At 41.8% G+C, this 13,010-nt stretch overlaps 1 protein-coding gene across 2 annotated transcripts in view; it reads left to right on the top strand.

The window, feature by feature from the left end:
• Positions 1-13,010, top strand: part of si:cabz01090165.1 (uncharacterized protein LOC100333421 homolog) — a 493,854-nt gene that overhangs the window by 426,200 nt on the left and 54,644 nt on the right. For both annotated transcript variants that reach the window (XR_004571211.1, XM_034237616.1), the window contains exons 8-9: positions 359-571; positions 10,342-10,652. Coding sequence is in view for 1 of the 2 variants with exons in the window: in XM_034237616.1 (XP_034093507.1) it covers positions 359-571; positions 10,342-10,652 (524 nt within the window). In the remaining variant the exon portion in view is untranslated. The remainder of the gene's footprint in view (positions 1-358; positions 572-10,341; positions 10,653-13,010) is intronic.

Genomic DNA, 13,010 nt, shown 5'->3' with positions numbered 1-13,010 from the left:
GTTTACATAGATGACCAAACTGTTTGAGACCCACTGAGATAACTTAGACTAAAGTTTACAATCGAATCACTCAACGAGTCGTTTACCTCACCTAAACTGACGTTATCTCAGCCTCTCGGACTCTCCCTCTCCTTATTGTTAAAACAGCTTCTAATCTCCGTTAGCTCCGAGCTAGCACCAGATGCTAACAACAACCCCCGTAACTGGTGCTGTGTTTATATCTAGTGCCTGTTGCTTCTAAAACATATGACTTTCCCTACGGGGATATATTAAGGTTTATCTTATCTTAATGTGTTCCACAGGCTGGAATCTTGTGTAGCAATTAATTAACGCTGTCTTTTCATATGTCCCTTAACAGGAGGAGTTTGTTTGTGAACCACCAATGATTACTCGTCACACCTCCAAGATGTTTGTGATGGAGGGTCAGGAGGTCAGCCTACGCTGTAAGTCCATCGGCGATCCTGAGCCTTCAACACACTGGGTCAGTCCTGATGGAAAGCTTATAGGCAATACGTCCAGAACCATCTGCTATGAGAATGGCTCGCTGGACATCCTCAAAGCCTCAGTGAAGGTAGATGCATGCTATAATTCTCATGGAATTAGTATATTTGTGTGTAAACTGTTGGCCTATTTTCTATGCATTGCTGTTTAATTGAAAGATACCAAAATATGTTGCAGCTCATAATCATTTACTGTGTACTGTTTAGTGTGTAAAGACTAGTCAGCTTATTATATTCATTTTATGAAGAATATTTGAAAACAAATAATGTTGCCTTGAATGCTGTTAAGAGTTTAGAAAAACATTGTTTTGTGAGTATACGCATGTTTCAAAATCAATAAGGAATTATTGACTTTGTTATTGTTTTTGACAGTTATTAATGCTTAATGAAATTAAGAACTAAGATACATAATAGCTTCAAATAGGAGACATGGGATTTATTTACCATTTGGGAGGGGAGTAGCCCTGTATGTAGGGATTTGGCTTGGTTCAAGAGGTTCGCCTGTTCAAGTACAGGTAGACTGTTACCTGAGAGGCTTCTCAATACTCTAATTTCCCTCCTCGACTCCTCGGTCCTCCAGTAGTGACCCGGAAATGGATTTCAGCCCGCCATTTTGAAGGACATCTCATTTCTCTAAATGCACACCGAGGATCGAGCGTCGAGGAGGCTCTCTGGAGGAACTATAACCGAGGATACACTGATGGTTCCTCCATGGCTCCTCCGCGGATGCATTTCCGGGAACGGTGGAGGCGTGACACACGGCCGGACTTATCTCAGCCAATGACAGCTCTGCATGCATCCCCTGGATATTATTTTATTAACTGCTCTCATCGCAATGCGATGTTTCCAGAGAGAACAGCTGTGAGGTCCATGCAGAAAGCAGAGCAGTGTGTATAATATATATCACTCAGTAGAACAGGCCTACTCTCTTTATTTGCTTTAGTTTAGTAGATATCTACAAACAAAGAGTCGATACTTTTCAAAGACCATTTAGTGCTTCACATAATAAAATACACAACGGCTGTAGCCTGATTATGCTTTAGGAGCTGTAGGTGTGTGTGGTACAGTGTGTAGGTGTGTGTGTGGTACAGTGTGTAGGTGTGTGTGTTGTACAGTGTTTAGGTGTGTGTGTGTTGTACAGTGTGTAGGTGTGTGTGTTGTACAGTTTGTAGGTGTGTGTGTGTGGTACAGTGTGTAGGTGTGTGTGTGGTACAGTGTGTAGTGTAGTGAAAGATTTGTATTTATTCATGTTAGCAAACTATGGATAAGCTTAAAATGGGAATAATTTGGGTAAAACTGTGAGCTGGATTTGGGGCCTGTTGACATGTGTTTTTGAGGACAAAGGAAGATGGGGGAAGGTGAGAGCATGTCTTGATTTGCATTCAACTTATCTAGCTACAGTGGTTGGGGAAACCTAAGGTCGGAGGTGTCTGCGATATTTGGGCTGCCAATCAATGAGCTCCAAATGAGAGGATCTGATAACTCCTCCCATTGTCAAAGAGTATAAACACAGACACACACGCGGTGTTCAGCCTCTTTCCTCTGGCTGGCTCACGTGCAGGTAAATTCGGGATCCCAAAGATTATCTGTATTGAATTTGTACTGTATTGATTGTATTGTATTGTCATATTACCATTAAAGTAGATTATTGTTTACTTGGTAGCTCTGGATTTCTTCCTGTATTAACCAGCTTGATAGGGACGCGCAGAGATTTGAAAAGCGGACCAGATATCCCTTTTAATCTCTAACAAGTGGTGACCCGGACGTGCTAGATATAACGAAGCTGAGGAAGAATCCAGACGACGAGAAAGTTTAAATGGAATATACAATGCATATTTTACTATGTTAGGAAAGTTATATACAAAACGTGAACGTTGATCGCCAGGTAGACGGAAAGTCCTGCGTAACGTAAATAGAGCAGTTTGGCGCGGATCTGCAGGTAGTTTATTCCTGAGTGGCGTGGAGACGGTGCAGTTTGTTTGGTTGCGAGGTTTGATTCCTGCACGACAAAACCTGGAAACACGATATTTTAGATCGGGTCGCCGTTTAAAACTGGGGTTAAATAACAGACCAAGGCTGAAAGCTAAAAGCCAGAGGTCTGTTATATGTTAAATCGAGGGAGAGCGTTTCCCTTTGTCTGTAAACTTCTGCTGCTGCCATCTAGTGGCTGAAAGGGGGTATCACACCCTTGACATTTTTATATGGTTTAGCTTCGAGCTTCGAGTTTAATCTGTAAACTTCTGCTGCTGCCATCTAGTGGCTGAAAGGGGGTATCACACCCTTGACATTTTTCATTACATTGCTGGCCGGTATTGAAGACGGGAAGCACGTTAATAGTAACAACGACAATAGCCCAGTATATTAATACAAGTGAACACATATTAATTAAGTCAGAGAAATAAAAGCAAAGTTAAAAAAGGAACATGTTGGCACCTTCTTACACATTGTGTAGCCGTACCGCCACCTTTCCAGAAACGGCACGGCAGTTAGAACTGATTTTGGAAAACTGGTACAAAACAATAAGGAATTGAACATTTTTTACAACGACAGCACCAGGAGATGAGTAAACTCAAGAATCTGTAGAGTGTAAATACATTGTGAAAAACACATTTTACACTTGAACTGTTTGCACATCATAGACAAGGAATTTAGACAATATAAATAAATGTTCAGAAAGTAGACATAGGCCTACACTTGATTCAAATTTCATTACTGTGATCCGATTGGTGTGCTCTGCAGGTTTACTATTGTTCGAAGTAACAGTGGGATTTAAAATGAGAGAAAATATGGGGATGTTTTTTTTCGTAGTGTGTGGAATATGTGATGCTGGAAACATGTAAGTATTTCAGAGTTGTGTTGGGTAAATATGTAACAATGGATGAAACAATTTTTGGAGTGAGTTTTTGTAATATCATTAGTAGACATGAATTATGTTGTTTAGATGGCATTTAACAACTAAGACAGATAGTATGATTAGAAAGAGACAGAGTGGAAAGGGTTGGATTTATTTAACATCAGTGTGCTAGACTTCTTATACTGTAGGTAAGGTGTCCCGAGACCTGGACTCCCCCTCTGAGTTAGAAAGGCTTCGATCCCGACCCTCCAAGCACACAAAAGACCTAACCCAACAGGAGACTCCTCCTTCTCCATCGTACAGACAGAGAACCAGAGCTGAACCAACAACAGCAACAAGAATACATCAAGACTGCAGCCAGAACTATCTCCACATGTGGCATCCAGAACCAAACAGCATGCTGACATACAGAGAGATACTCTCATCAGCCCCTCAGACAGGACATGAGAGCAGAATCCGCCCTCCATAAAAACAGCAGAGAGACTGTAAAGGAGGAGTGCAACAACAGTGGCATGATGGGGCTGCAGATGTAACTGGGCCAATGGCTGCCTAAAAAAGTTACAGCGGATGGATTCAACAGCTGATGGACTGAAGAGAAGACAGAATCAGAGGAGTTGGCATGGTCGATTAGAAGTGAGGAGGCCGGGGTCACGGCTTGAGAAAACCAGGGGAGGAGAAAAGGAGAACGGGAATGAGTGAGTTTACACATAAACACACTTATTCACAAAACGCACATTTAAATAACTTGAATTAACTTCATAAATACGTAAAGACAGAAAGATTTATTAATCAATTGGTAAATTAAAAATAGCAGTAAAGAGGAAACTATTAAAGTAAAATGATAATCATCCTAAAACACACTGACAGAGTAGAACCATATTCTTCAATATTTTCATCATGTTAACAAATCATTCTCCAAGAGATTCACGTGTGAATAAAGTAGCGATCTCATTGGTTACAATATTGATCACCATTAAAAGGATAGTTTTAGGAACCACTCTATAGGACAAATCTTTATTTGTATTAATAATGTTAAAGGGAGAGCTGGTGCCAAGCACATATGAAATTCCAATCTAAAGTGTTGATTTCACCATTGTGGCATAGTTATTACCATAGGTTTAAATCCTTGATAAAGGAGGGAGTAATTGTTGCATGTTCGGACACCCAAGGTTCCACACACTGCTAAAGAGTTTAACATTGTTTTTTAAGTAGACCAGAATTAAAGATAAATGAGTATGATGAGCTATGAAATGCAGAGCGACACAGATCCTAGTAATGTTTTGACTCAAGATAATAGTTATGTACACAAGTTTCTGAAATAGATCATTAGACATTTTAATACTAATTAGGTGTAAATGGATTGCAGTAGTAGTAGTACTCGAAGGAAGTGAGTTTTGTACCAAGTTTCAGGAAAAGTGGGAGGCAGAAGTCCCAATGACAAGTGAGAATCATCTTGAAAATCATAGTTGAAATCGTGACATATTTTTGTAGACAAAGGATACTGGCCTATGCTGAAATGTCAAAGTCTCTGCAGAGCACGACACATGGATAAAAAAGATTGAGACCAACTGACCTTTGACCCTGACCGACAGTGTAACTTGACAAGGCACTGTGGATGACTGACTCTGGGGTGAAGCTGACCAAACTTGACATGACAACCAGACAGTGTGAGTGTGAATGTATGCCGGCATGTGATCAGTGTAACTGCATGATTCTAAAACAATAACCAACCAAGCATGTTTTTGGACTAACATATTATTTTGGTGCTCCAAGGGAAACGAGAGGTTTCCTAAAAATTCCACAAAAAGGGGAAACCGCACATGTGACCCGGTTATATTTTACTCTCACATGAGTTGGCGGTTTGCAAATGTAAAACTAAAATCTGAAGATTCTGTTTCTTTTAGGCCTGAAGGACGGAGAGGAACACTTCTTTTCACTGAAGTGTTTACTGTGGAAATAATGATAATGGATGTCAAATTGTAAATAATGTTCATTATGTCCCTAACCAATTACCTGGCAGTTTTTGTTCCCCTCCCATTAAAGGGTTTTGTTACACATGATTTCATGTGTAAAAGGGGGGAGTGTGTATAATGTATAAATGTCAACATGGCTGTAAAATTCACAATTTAAATTTTTCTTTTAAGGATTGACAGAAACCTTCCGCCCCAACTCAGATGTTCAAACTGAGCATTGAATGTAATTAACCTGCTCCATATCTGGGGATAAGATACTGTTTGATGAATGTTGAGATGTTTCTAAATATTGATTTGAGTTATAACAGGTAACACAGAATCAGTGGCCAAGGGGCTACTGTGAGAGATGTAATTCCAGAATAAAATACCGAAGAAGTTGACCTGTGATAATGAAACAATTTTGTAATAGTTTAACAGACATTAGAGTAACTGAGGTTTGAAATGTAGAAAGAACATATTACAGTTAAAGCTAAAACATAGTAATGTATTGAGACAGAATTTAATTTAGACAACATCATGTAACTAAGAAGTAAAAGCCATAGACTTTATTGTTTAGGTCATTATGGGGATATACATTTCATCTAAATTTATAATAGAAAGACATTTGATGACAGTTTGTTGGAATTCTGTATTCATTTTTTCAGCGTGATAATATCTAAGCACTGACAGGTAGAAGCAGTATCACCAGGAAATCATTCACTTTGTTAGTATCGTGATTTTGGTTGTTTTTGAATCCATAACATTAGTGTGTTTCTTTACCAGAAACATTAGCAGTTCATATTATATTTGGATTTTAAATAGGATTTCATTTAAAAATAAACACGGATGCTTGTCAGAAATTCAGAGCTATTGAAATATGTTATTTAGTTTAACTAAAGATGTTGAGGTTCTTATTTAGTTGGCACAATCCAAGTATTAAGATTCTGAAGCTGCACTGGCAGATAGGAGGTCTACAATTAATTTAGAAAACCTGTTCACAGACGGCTGTTGTTTCAAGACACCCCACCAACAGGCTCCAAGTGGGTCAAAACAGCTGAGCGTAGGCTTGAGGGAGTTGTATCAGATTTCTCCACACAGGTTGCTGGCGCCAAAAGGGGGACCCGAGAAGCACGAGGCCGACACAGCAGAGTTCGTCTGGCTGAAGGTCATCAGGACAAAGTGGCTCAACCCCAGGCTCTCCAGCCCCGACCGAGTGACCCAGCGGACCTCTTATGCCGTCTGCCTGGGAGAAAAGGGGGACAGCTCGTACCACGGGAGCCAGTGTGCGGCGGGGAAACCACCTGCTAGGACCAGGGGACGACATCAGGACGGACGTGGCCCTGGCAGAGGTGGACTACTCGGAAGCAGCGGACTGGAGGAGCAGGACCCTGGAGACATCCTTACAGCAGACGACCCGGGAGGCATCATCAGCGGGCCGGAGAAGGAGGATCGGGAAGACATCTCTACAGCATCGACCCGGAAGCCGCCATCAGCGGGCCGGAGAAGGAGGATCGGGAAGACATCTCTACAGCATCGACCCGGAAGCCGCCATCAGCGGGCCGGAGGAGGAGGAGGAGGAAGACATCTCTCTAGCAGGCAGCCCAGAAGCTGCTGTCAGCAGATCGGGGGGACAAAGACACGGCAAGCCAGGACGGCACAGGGGACTTGTCGAGGCAGCAGAGGAGTCTACTTCTCTCTGATCAGTTCCACCCGTGAAGGGGAAGCCGCATCTCCCCCTCCCTATTAGCTGTCCTTGTGGGCTATTCCTCCGAGGGGGGGGGGGCTGATGATTCTAGCACTCAGCTGCCCCCTCATGGTTCCTTCACTGCCATGGAAAGTGGTGTTCTGTCTCCATGAAGTTTTCAAGTACTCTAAATACCAGCTTCGGATGGATTTATACAATGTTTGGGGGACGGACACAGTAGAAAAGAATGACAGTGGGTATATTTCAAAATGCCTTGTCTAAGTTTATCTCTGGAGAAGGAGATAAAAAGGGGGATTTGTAGTGAAAGATTTGTATTTATTCATGTTAGCAAACTATGGATAAGCTTAAAATGGGAATAATTTGGGTAAAACTGTGAGCTGGATTTGGGGCCTGTTGACATGTGTTTTTGAGGACAAAGGAAGATGGGGGAAGGTGAGAGCATGTCTTGATTTGCATTCAACTTATCTAGCTACAGTGGTTGGGGAAACCTAAGGTCGGAGGTGTCTGTGATATTTGGGCTGCCAATCAATGAGCTCCAAATGGGAGGATCTGATAACTCCTCCCATTGTCAAAGAGTATAAACACAGACACACACGCGGTGTTCAGCCTCTTGCCTCTGGCTGGCTCACGTGCAGGTAAATTCGGGATCCCAAAGATTAACTGTATTGAATTTGTACTGTATTGATTGTATTGTATTGTCATATTACCATTAAAGTAGATTATTGTTTACTTGGTAGCTCTGGATTTCTTCCTGTATTAACCAGCTTGATAGGGACGCGCAGAGATTTGAAAAGCGGACCAGATATCCCTTTTAATCTCTAACAGTAGGTGTGTGTGTGGTACAGTGTGTAGGTGTGTGTGTGGTACAGTGTGTAGGTGTGTGTGTGGTACAGTGTGTAGGTGTGTGTGTGTGGTACAGTTTGTAGGTGTGTGTGTGGTACAGTGTGTAGGTGTGTGTGTGGTACAGTGTGTAGGTGTGTGTGTGGTACAGTGTGTAGGTGTGTGTGTGGTACAGTGTGTAGCAGAGTTCCCGTTAGCCGGTAATTACCGGACTACGACCGGTAAAATATGCTGAAGACCGGCAAATCTAAATCTCTCCGGTCAAAGTGTCCGTTCAAAATAATTTCCGTTTAGCGCAATACCACATCAGTTGCGCAACTTGCGCCATTTATGTGACAGACAAGAATAGTCAATTCTAATGTCTAACACGTAATGTGGAGAAAGAGATGTCCTGTATGGGTTGATTGTGCGTTGATCTGTTGGTAATGCCTCAAGGTTCCGGTGGGCATGTAAACAAATGCATAATGCTGCGCTATACTTTGCGGCCTCACCCGGTTGCATAGCGACGCTTATTGTTTAGGTGTCTTTTAATAAGCAGGTAGTCCTATCATTAGCTAGAACTAGCTGGATCTGATCGATATGGACATACACGCGAGTAAAGTCTAATCTGACGGGAGAGAGAGATCAGCTGCTGCTGACGAGTCGACACGCAGCTCTGCATGATCACATGCAGCGGTGAGCGGAACAAAACACACACCAGGTTAGAATATCACACGTAGCTATTTTAATGACCTCTCAAACTACCGTAACTAGTTATAGATATGTTTAGTTTTACTGTCGGGTCACTCATTACTGATCCGCGAGCTGCATGATACTGACGGGCTGTCAGGAGAGGGAGAGCGCTCCGTTTATTATTCCAGTGTTATTGTAAATGACTGTACACTTTTGAATAATGTAGTTAATCTACTATAATTAGTTTGTTTAATATCGAATCATATCAATTTGTTTTAAAGCACAATAAATAACAAAGAAGACCTTTGACTGGCACTTTTCTCATTTTGTCCGGGAAGATTTAAACTTTAACGGACATGTTGACCAGCGAAAAAATATTCTAACGGGAACTCTGGTGTGTAGGTGTGTGTGTGGTACAGTGTGTAGGTGTGTGTGTGGTACAGTGTGTAGGTGTGTGTGTGTGGTACAGTGTGTAGGTGTGTGTGTTGTACAGTGTGTAGATGCAGCGGACAGACAGGTCTCAGTTGGTTTGGTGTCCTCTGCTTACTTTTATTAGGCCTACTTGTAAATACAACTTTTGGCCCGTAATTTCAATTCCCCATTTCAGCGACCAGAGAGAAGGGGGGGGGGGATATATCCAGTCTCTGATTGTGTTATGTTATTATGAGAGTGCTCTCATACTTGTTTGATTCTGAAATTGTATATATTTATATAAATATATGTAGAATAGAATATAATTGTTTAATGTCATTACATACATGTACAATGATATAAAAAAAACGCAGCATACATACTTAGGAATAAGGAATAAAGGAATAAGGAATACAGTGCAGTAATTATTGCCAGGAGTATAAAAATAAAATCTGTAATATAATAAAGAATAATAATAGTATGTATTTATAATAATAATAGTCATCATATATATGTATGTACAGAGTCACATTTATGATGATTAAGAGGTATGATTTCAGGTGTTAAGAGCAATGATGGCTCTTGGGAAAAAAGTGTCTTTGAGTCTGTTTGTTTTGGATTGTATACACCTGTAGCACCTGCCGGGCCGGAGGGCAGCAGGTTGAACAGGTGAAAGCTGTGTGTGTATATGTCCGCATCTGTAGCCTGTTATTGTGTCATTATACCGCACTGTGAATGAATCAAAGTAAATATATAAGTCATCATGAACACATCTGTCCATCAGACAGAGTGCTGCTGTGCCTCCTGTCATCATTAATGGACGTCTCTTTAAAATGACCGCTCAGAGGAGAGGAGTTCTCACTTCTCTAACCGCCTGCTGCTTCCCCTCCTCTCTCCTCGGCTCCCCTCCTCTCTCCTCGGTTCCCCTCCTCGACTCCTCCGCTCGCATCTCCTGTGGGCGGGACTAAGTCTCGAGGATAGGAGTCGAGGATAGGAGTCGAGGAGGGGAAATTAGAGTATTGAGAAGCCTCTCTGGAGACCAACCATTTTGCCTCCTGCCTTCTAATGCTAGGATGGGTGAGATGCAGAGTCTTAATTGTACTTTGTGCAGTGCTTTTTATATGTGTCGTAAATTAAAATTAGATTTGATTCAAATCCTCCATAATTACATAACACCTCTACAACCAGAACTGCAGCTTAGTGTTGGCATTTAGGAGGAAACTCAAATAGAATGAAGAAAGAATTGCCAGGATATTTTTTCTAAGACACTTCTTTATTTCATCTGTAAAAGCAAGGGGGGAAATGTTTGTTTTAGTAATACACTAGTTGGCTACATGAGGCTGAATTCCCATAAAAGCAAATACTGTATAAACTTTCCAGCCTTTTCTTTTCTTCAAATATTTGTAGGATTCTGGAAAGTTCACATGCATAGCATCCAATGCGGCAGGGGAAGCCACTGCTCCTGTTGAGTTAGTGGTCAACCCCTCACCACACTTTGACCCTAAATTGGACCCTGACCCGGGGCCTTCAGACATCCCCACATCTATCAAGTCCAACGCAAGCGGGGGTCAGGCACGTTCCGACCTGCAGAGGGTCAGTGTGTCTGATCTTACGTCCAGTGCTGCCACCATCAGATGGCCACCGCAGAACCACATACCCGGAGTCCGCATGTACCAGATCCAGTACAACAGCTCTACTGATGATATCCTGATATATAGGTGAGTGTGGCTGCTTTGGGTTGGATCGATAATGTGTCTGATTTAACTTTTGTCCTGTGACAGGACATAACTGATGTTCACGCTCAAGCTTTCTTCTGCATCTTCAAATCAATTGTTTGGAGATAATTATAGGTTAATGATCCACTATAAGACAACATGATTTCTGTTCAGATACTCCACAGTAAGAGACAAGTTACAGAAGACCATATGATAATTTTTTTGATGCAGAACATCAGCTACTCTTGAGGATAAAGGTCCCATGTGATGGCCATTTCTACTGATCATAAATCCATTGTTGAGGTATACTAAAATAGATTTATACTGTGCAATTTTCCAAACTCACATTGGTTTCTCATACAGCATCTCTGTAAAGTATGTGTATTCACCGGTATTCACTCTCTGTCCTAAACGGCTTGTTGGAGCTCGCCCCCCCCCCCCCCCCCCTCCCTGTGAGCCCAGTGTGCTCTGATTGGTCAAGCGACGTGCAGCTGCTCGTGAGGTTGTGAGCCTCACAAGCAGTGAGGAGCTGCTGTGAGGAGCAGACAGGGCTCCCGTGTCGGCGAAACAAATACAGCAAGAACAAGCTAAACTCATTCTGAGCCAACACACTCTCACTCCCTAAGCGTCCAGGAGCGACGCTTGGTCAGGGTCCTTTGGCGTGCAGTTGGGACGCGCCGAGGCTCCTTCAGCTTCATAAATGGACGCAAAGAGCTTTCAACTGATTGCAATGTATTCCCATCGGCGGCGGTATTTGACGCTCAGGGAAGCACCGCATCCATTTATGTCGGCAGCTCTTAAAGGCAATGTGAGCGTCCATTCCCATTGGATAACGGATAATTGCACACCCGGAGGTAAGTATTCTCCTTACTGTCCATTGATTTGACAGTGATATCTCCACTACTCATCAACTCAAAAACACCAGATTACCTTTGTTAATTAAACAACATTGATAGGTTTTAAGTGTACTATGCTTTTGTGTTTTTCCCCTTCAATTCTGAGAAACAACTTGTTTTCTCTGAAATGTGGGGCGCCAAAGAGACTACACTACCCACAATCCCCAGCTATTGTTGTGACGACGTCTGTCCGCTTTGCGACAAACCCCGTGATTAATCTTCAGGCTCTGGGATTGGATGTTGGAGTGGCAGTGCGCCAAGGTTACGACGAGCGTCAAGCTCTTTGAAATGGAACGAAACCACGGCAGACTATTCAAAACTGGACTTGAACGCCCGCCCAGAACTACACATGCTGGCTATTGTGTTTCGCAACATTTTCTCCATGGCACGTCTCTACTGGGAATTGTAGTTTTAAAAGACGTTTTCGTTTTTCCCAAAATTAGAAGTTGACAGTATTAAACTGTGTACAGCCCTGGAGGTTTAGGCGATAGGAAACCCATTGGTGTGTACACATTTAAAACATGTAATTACTAAATGGGTGAAAATCGCTTGTATCCATAATGGGCAGCATTAATATATACCCACATGACAGCTCATTGTTTCATTTCATTTCATTTCAAACCTTTATTTATCCAGGTGTATCCCATTGAGATCATTGATCTATTTTTCAAGGGAGACCTGCTCAAGTAGGTTCCACATGAAACATAAAAACATAAACAAAACAACAAAAAGGATATCTTACAGCATCATTACAGGGTTTACAATTTACATAACTATCCACATGTGCAGGTACCAACAGCTTCCGATTGAGTAGCATCCAACCAAGCTTTAAAAACATTTAGGGGCACCAGATTGCTCAGTTTCCATTTCAATTGCAGAGTGTTCCAAGACAGAGGAGCTGCGCATCTAAAAGCTATCTTCCCTAAGACAGTCCTAGCAGTTGGCACATTTAATAAAACCACAGCATGCGATCTCAAGCAGTAGCCACTTACTTATTGTTACTTTGTAATTCTACTCCACGACAATTCAGAGGTTAACCTGGTATTTTTGCTCCACTACATTTACTTTAGTTACTCTGCAGATTCTGATTAATGATGTGAAATATAAACAACCCTTAAAGCAGACTTTAGTTACATCTGAGTAAAATTCAGGGAAAGGTGGTTGTCAAGTGCCAACAATCAGGAGAGATATTTGGTGCTTGAGAAGACTAAACATTTATCTGCAGATCTCTATAAAGTATATTCATTACTCGTTATTCTCTACTAATAGTTAATTAAAAACTGTATATAATTGCTATTTTGCACATCCCTTTCAAGATTTCAAGATTTTGTAAGGTTTATTGACATATCATATACACGACTACGGTGTAGTTATGCAATGAATGAAAATCTTGGGTCACAGGTTCCTCAATAGTGCATTACAAGACATCTATCAATATGTGTGTATACCTCCACCATTAAACTGT

Source organism: Gymnodraco acuticeps, unplaced genomic scaffold (assembly GCF_902827175.1).
Source record: "Gymnodraco acuticeps unplaced genomic scaffold, fGymAcu1.1, whole genome shotgun sequence".
Lineage (NCBI taxonomy): Eukaryota > Metazoa > Chordata > Actinopteri > Perciformes > Bathydraconidae > Gymnodraco > Gymnodraco acuticeps.
The sequence above is the reverse complement of the archived record's forward strand: the minus strand, read 5'-3'. Positions and strand labels throughout refer to the sequence as shown.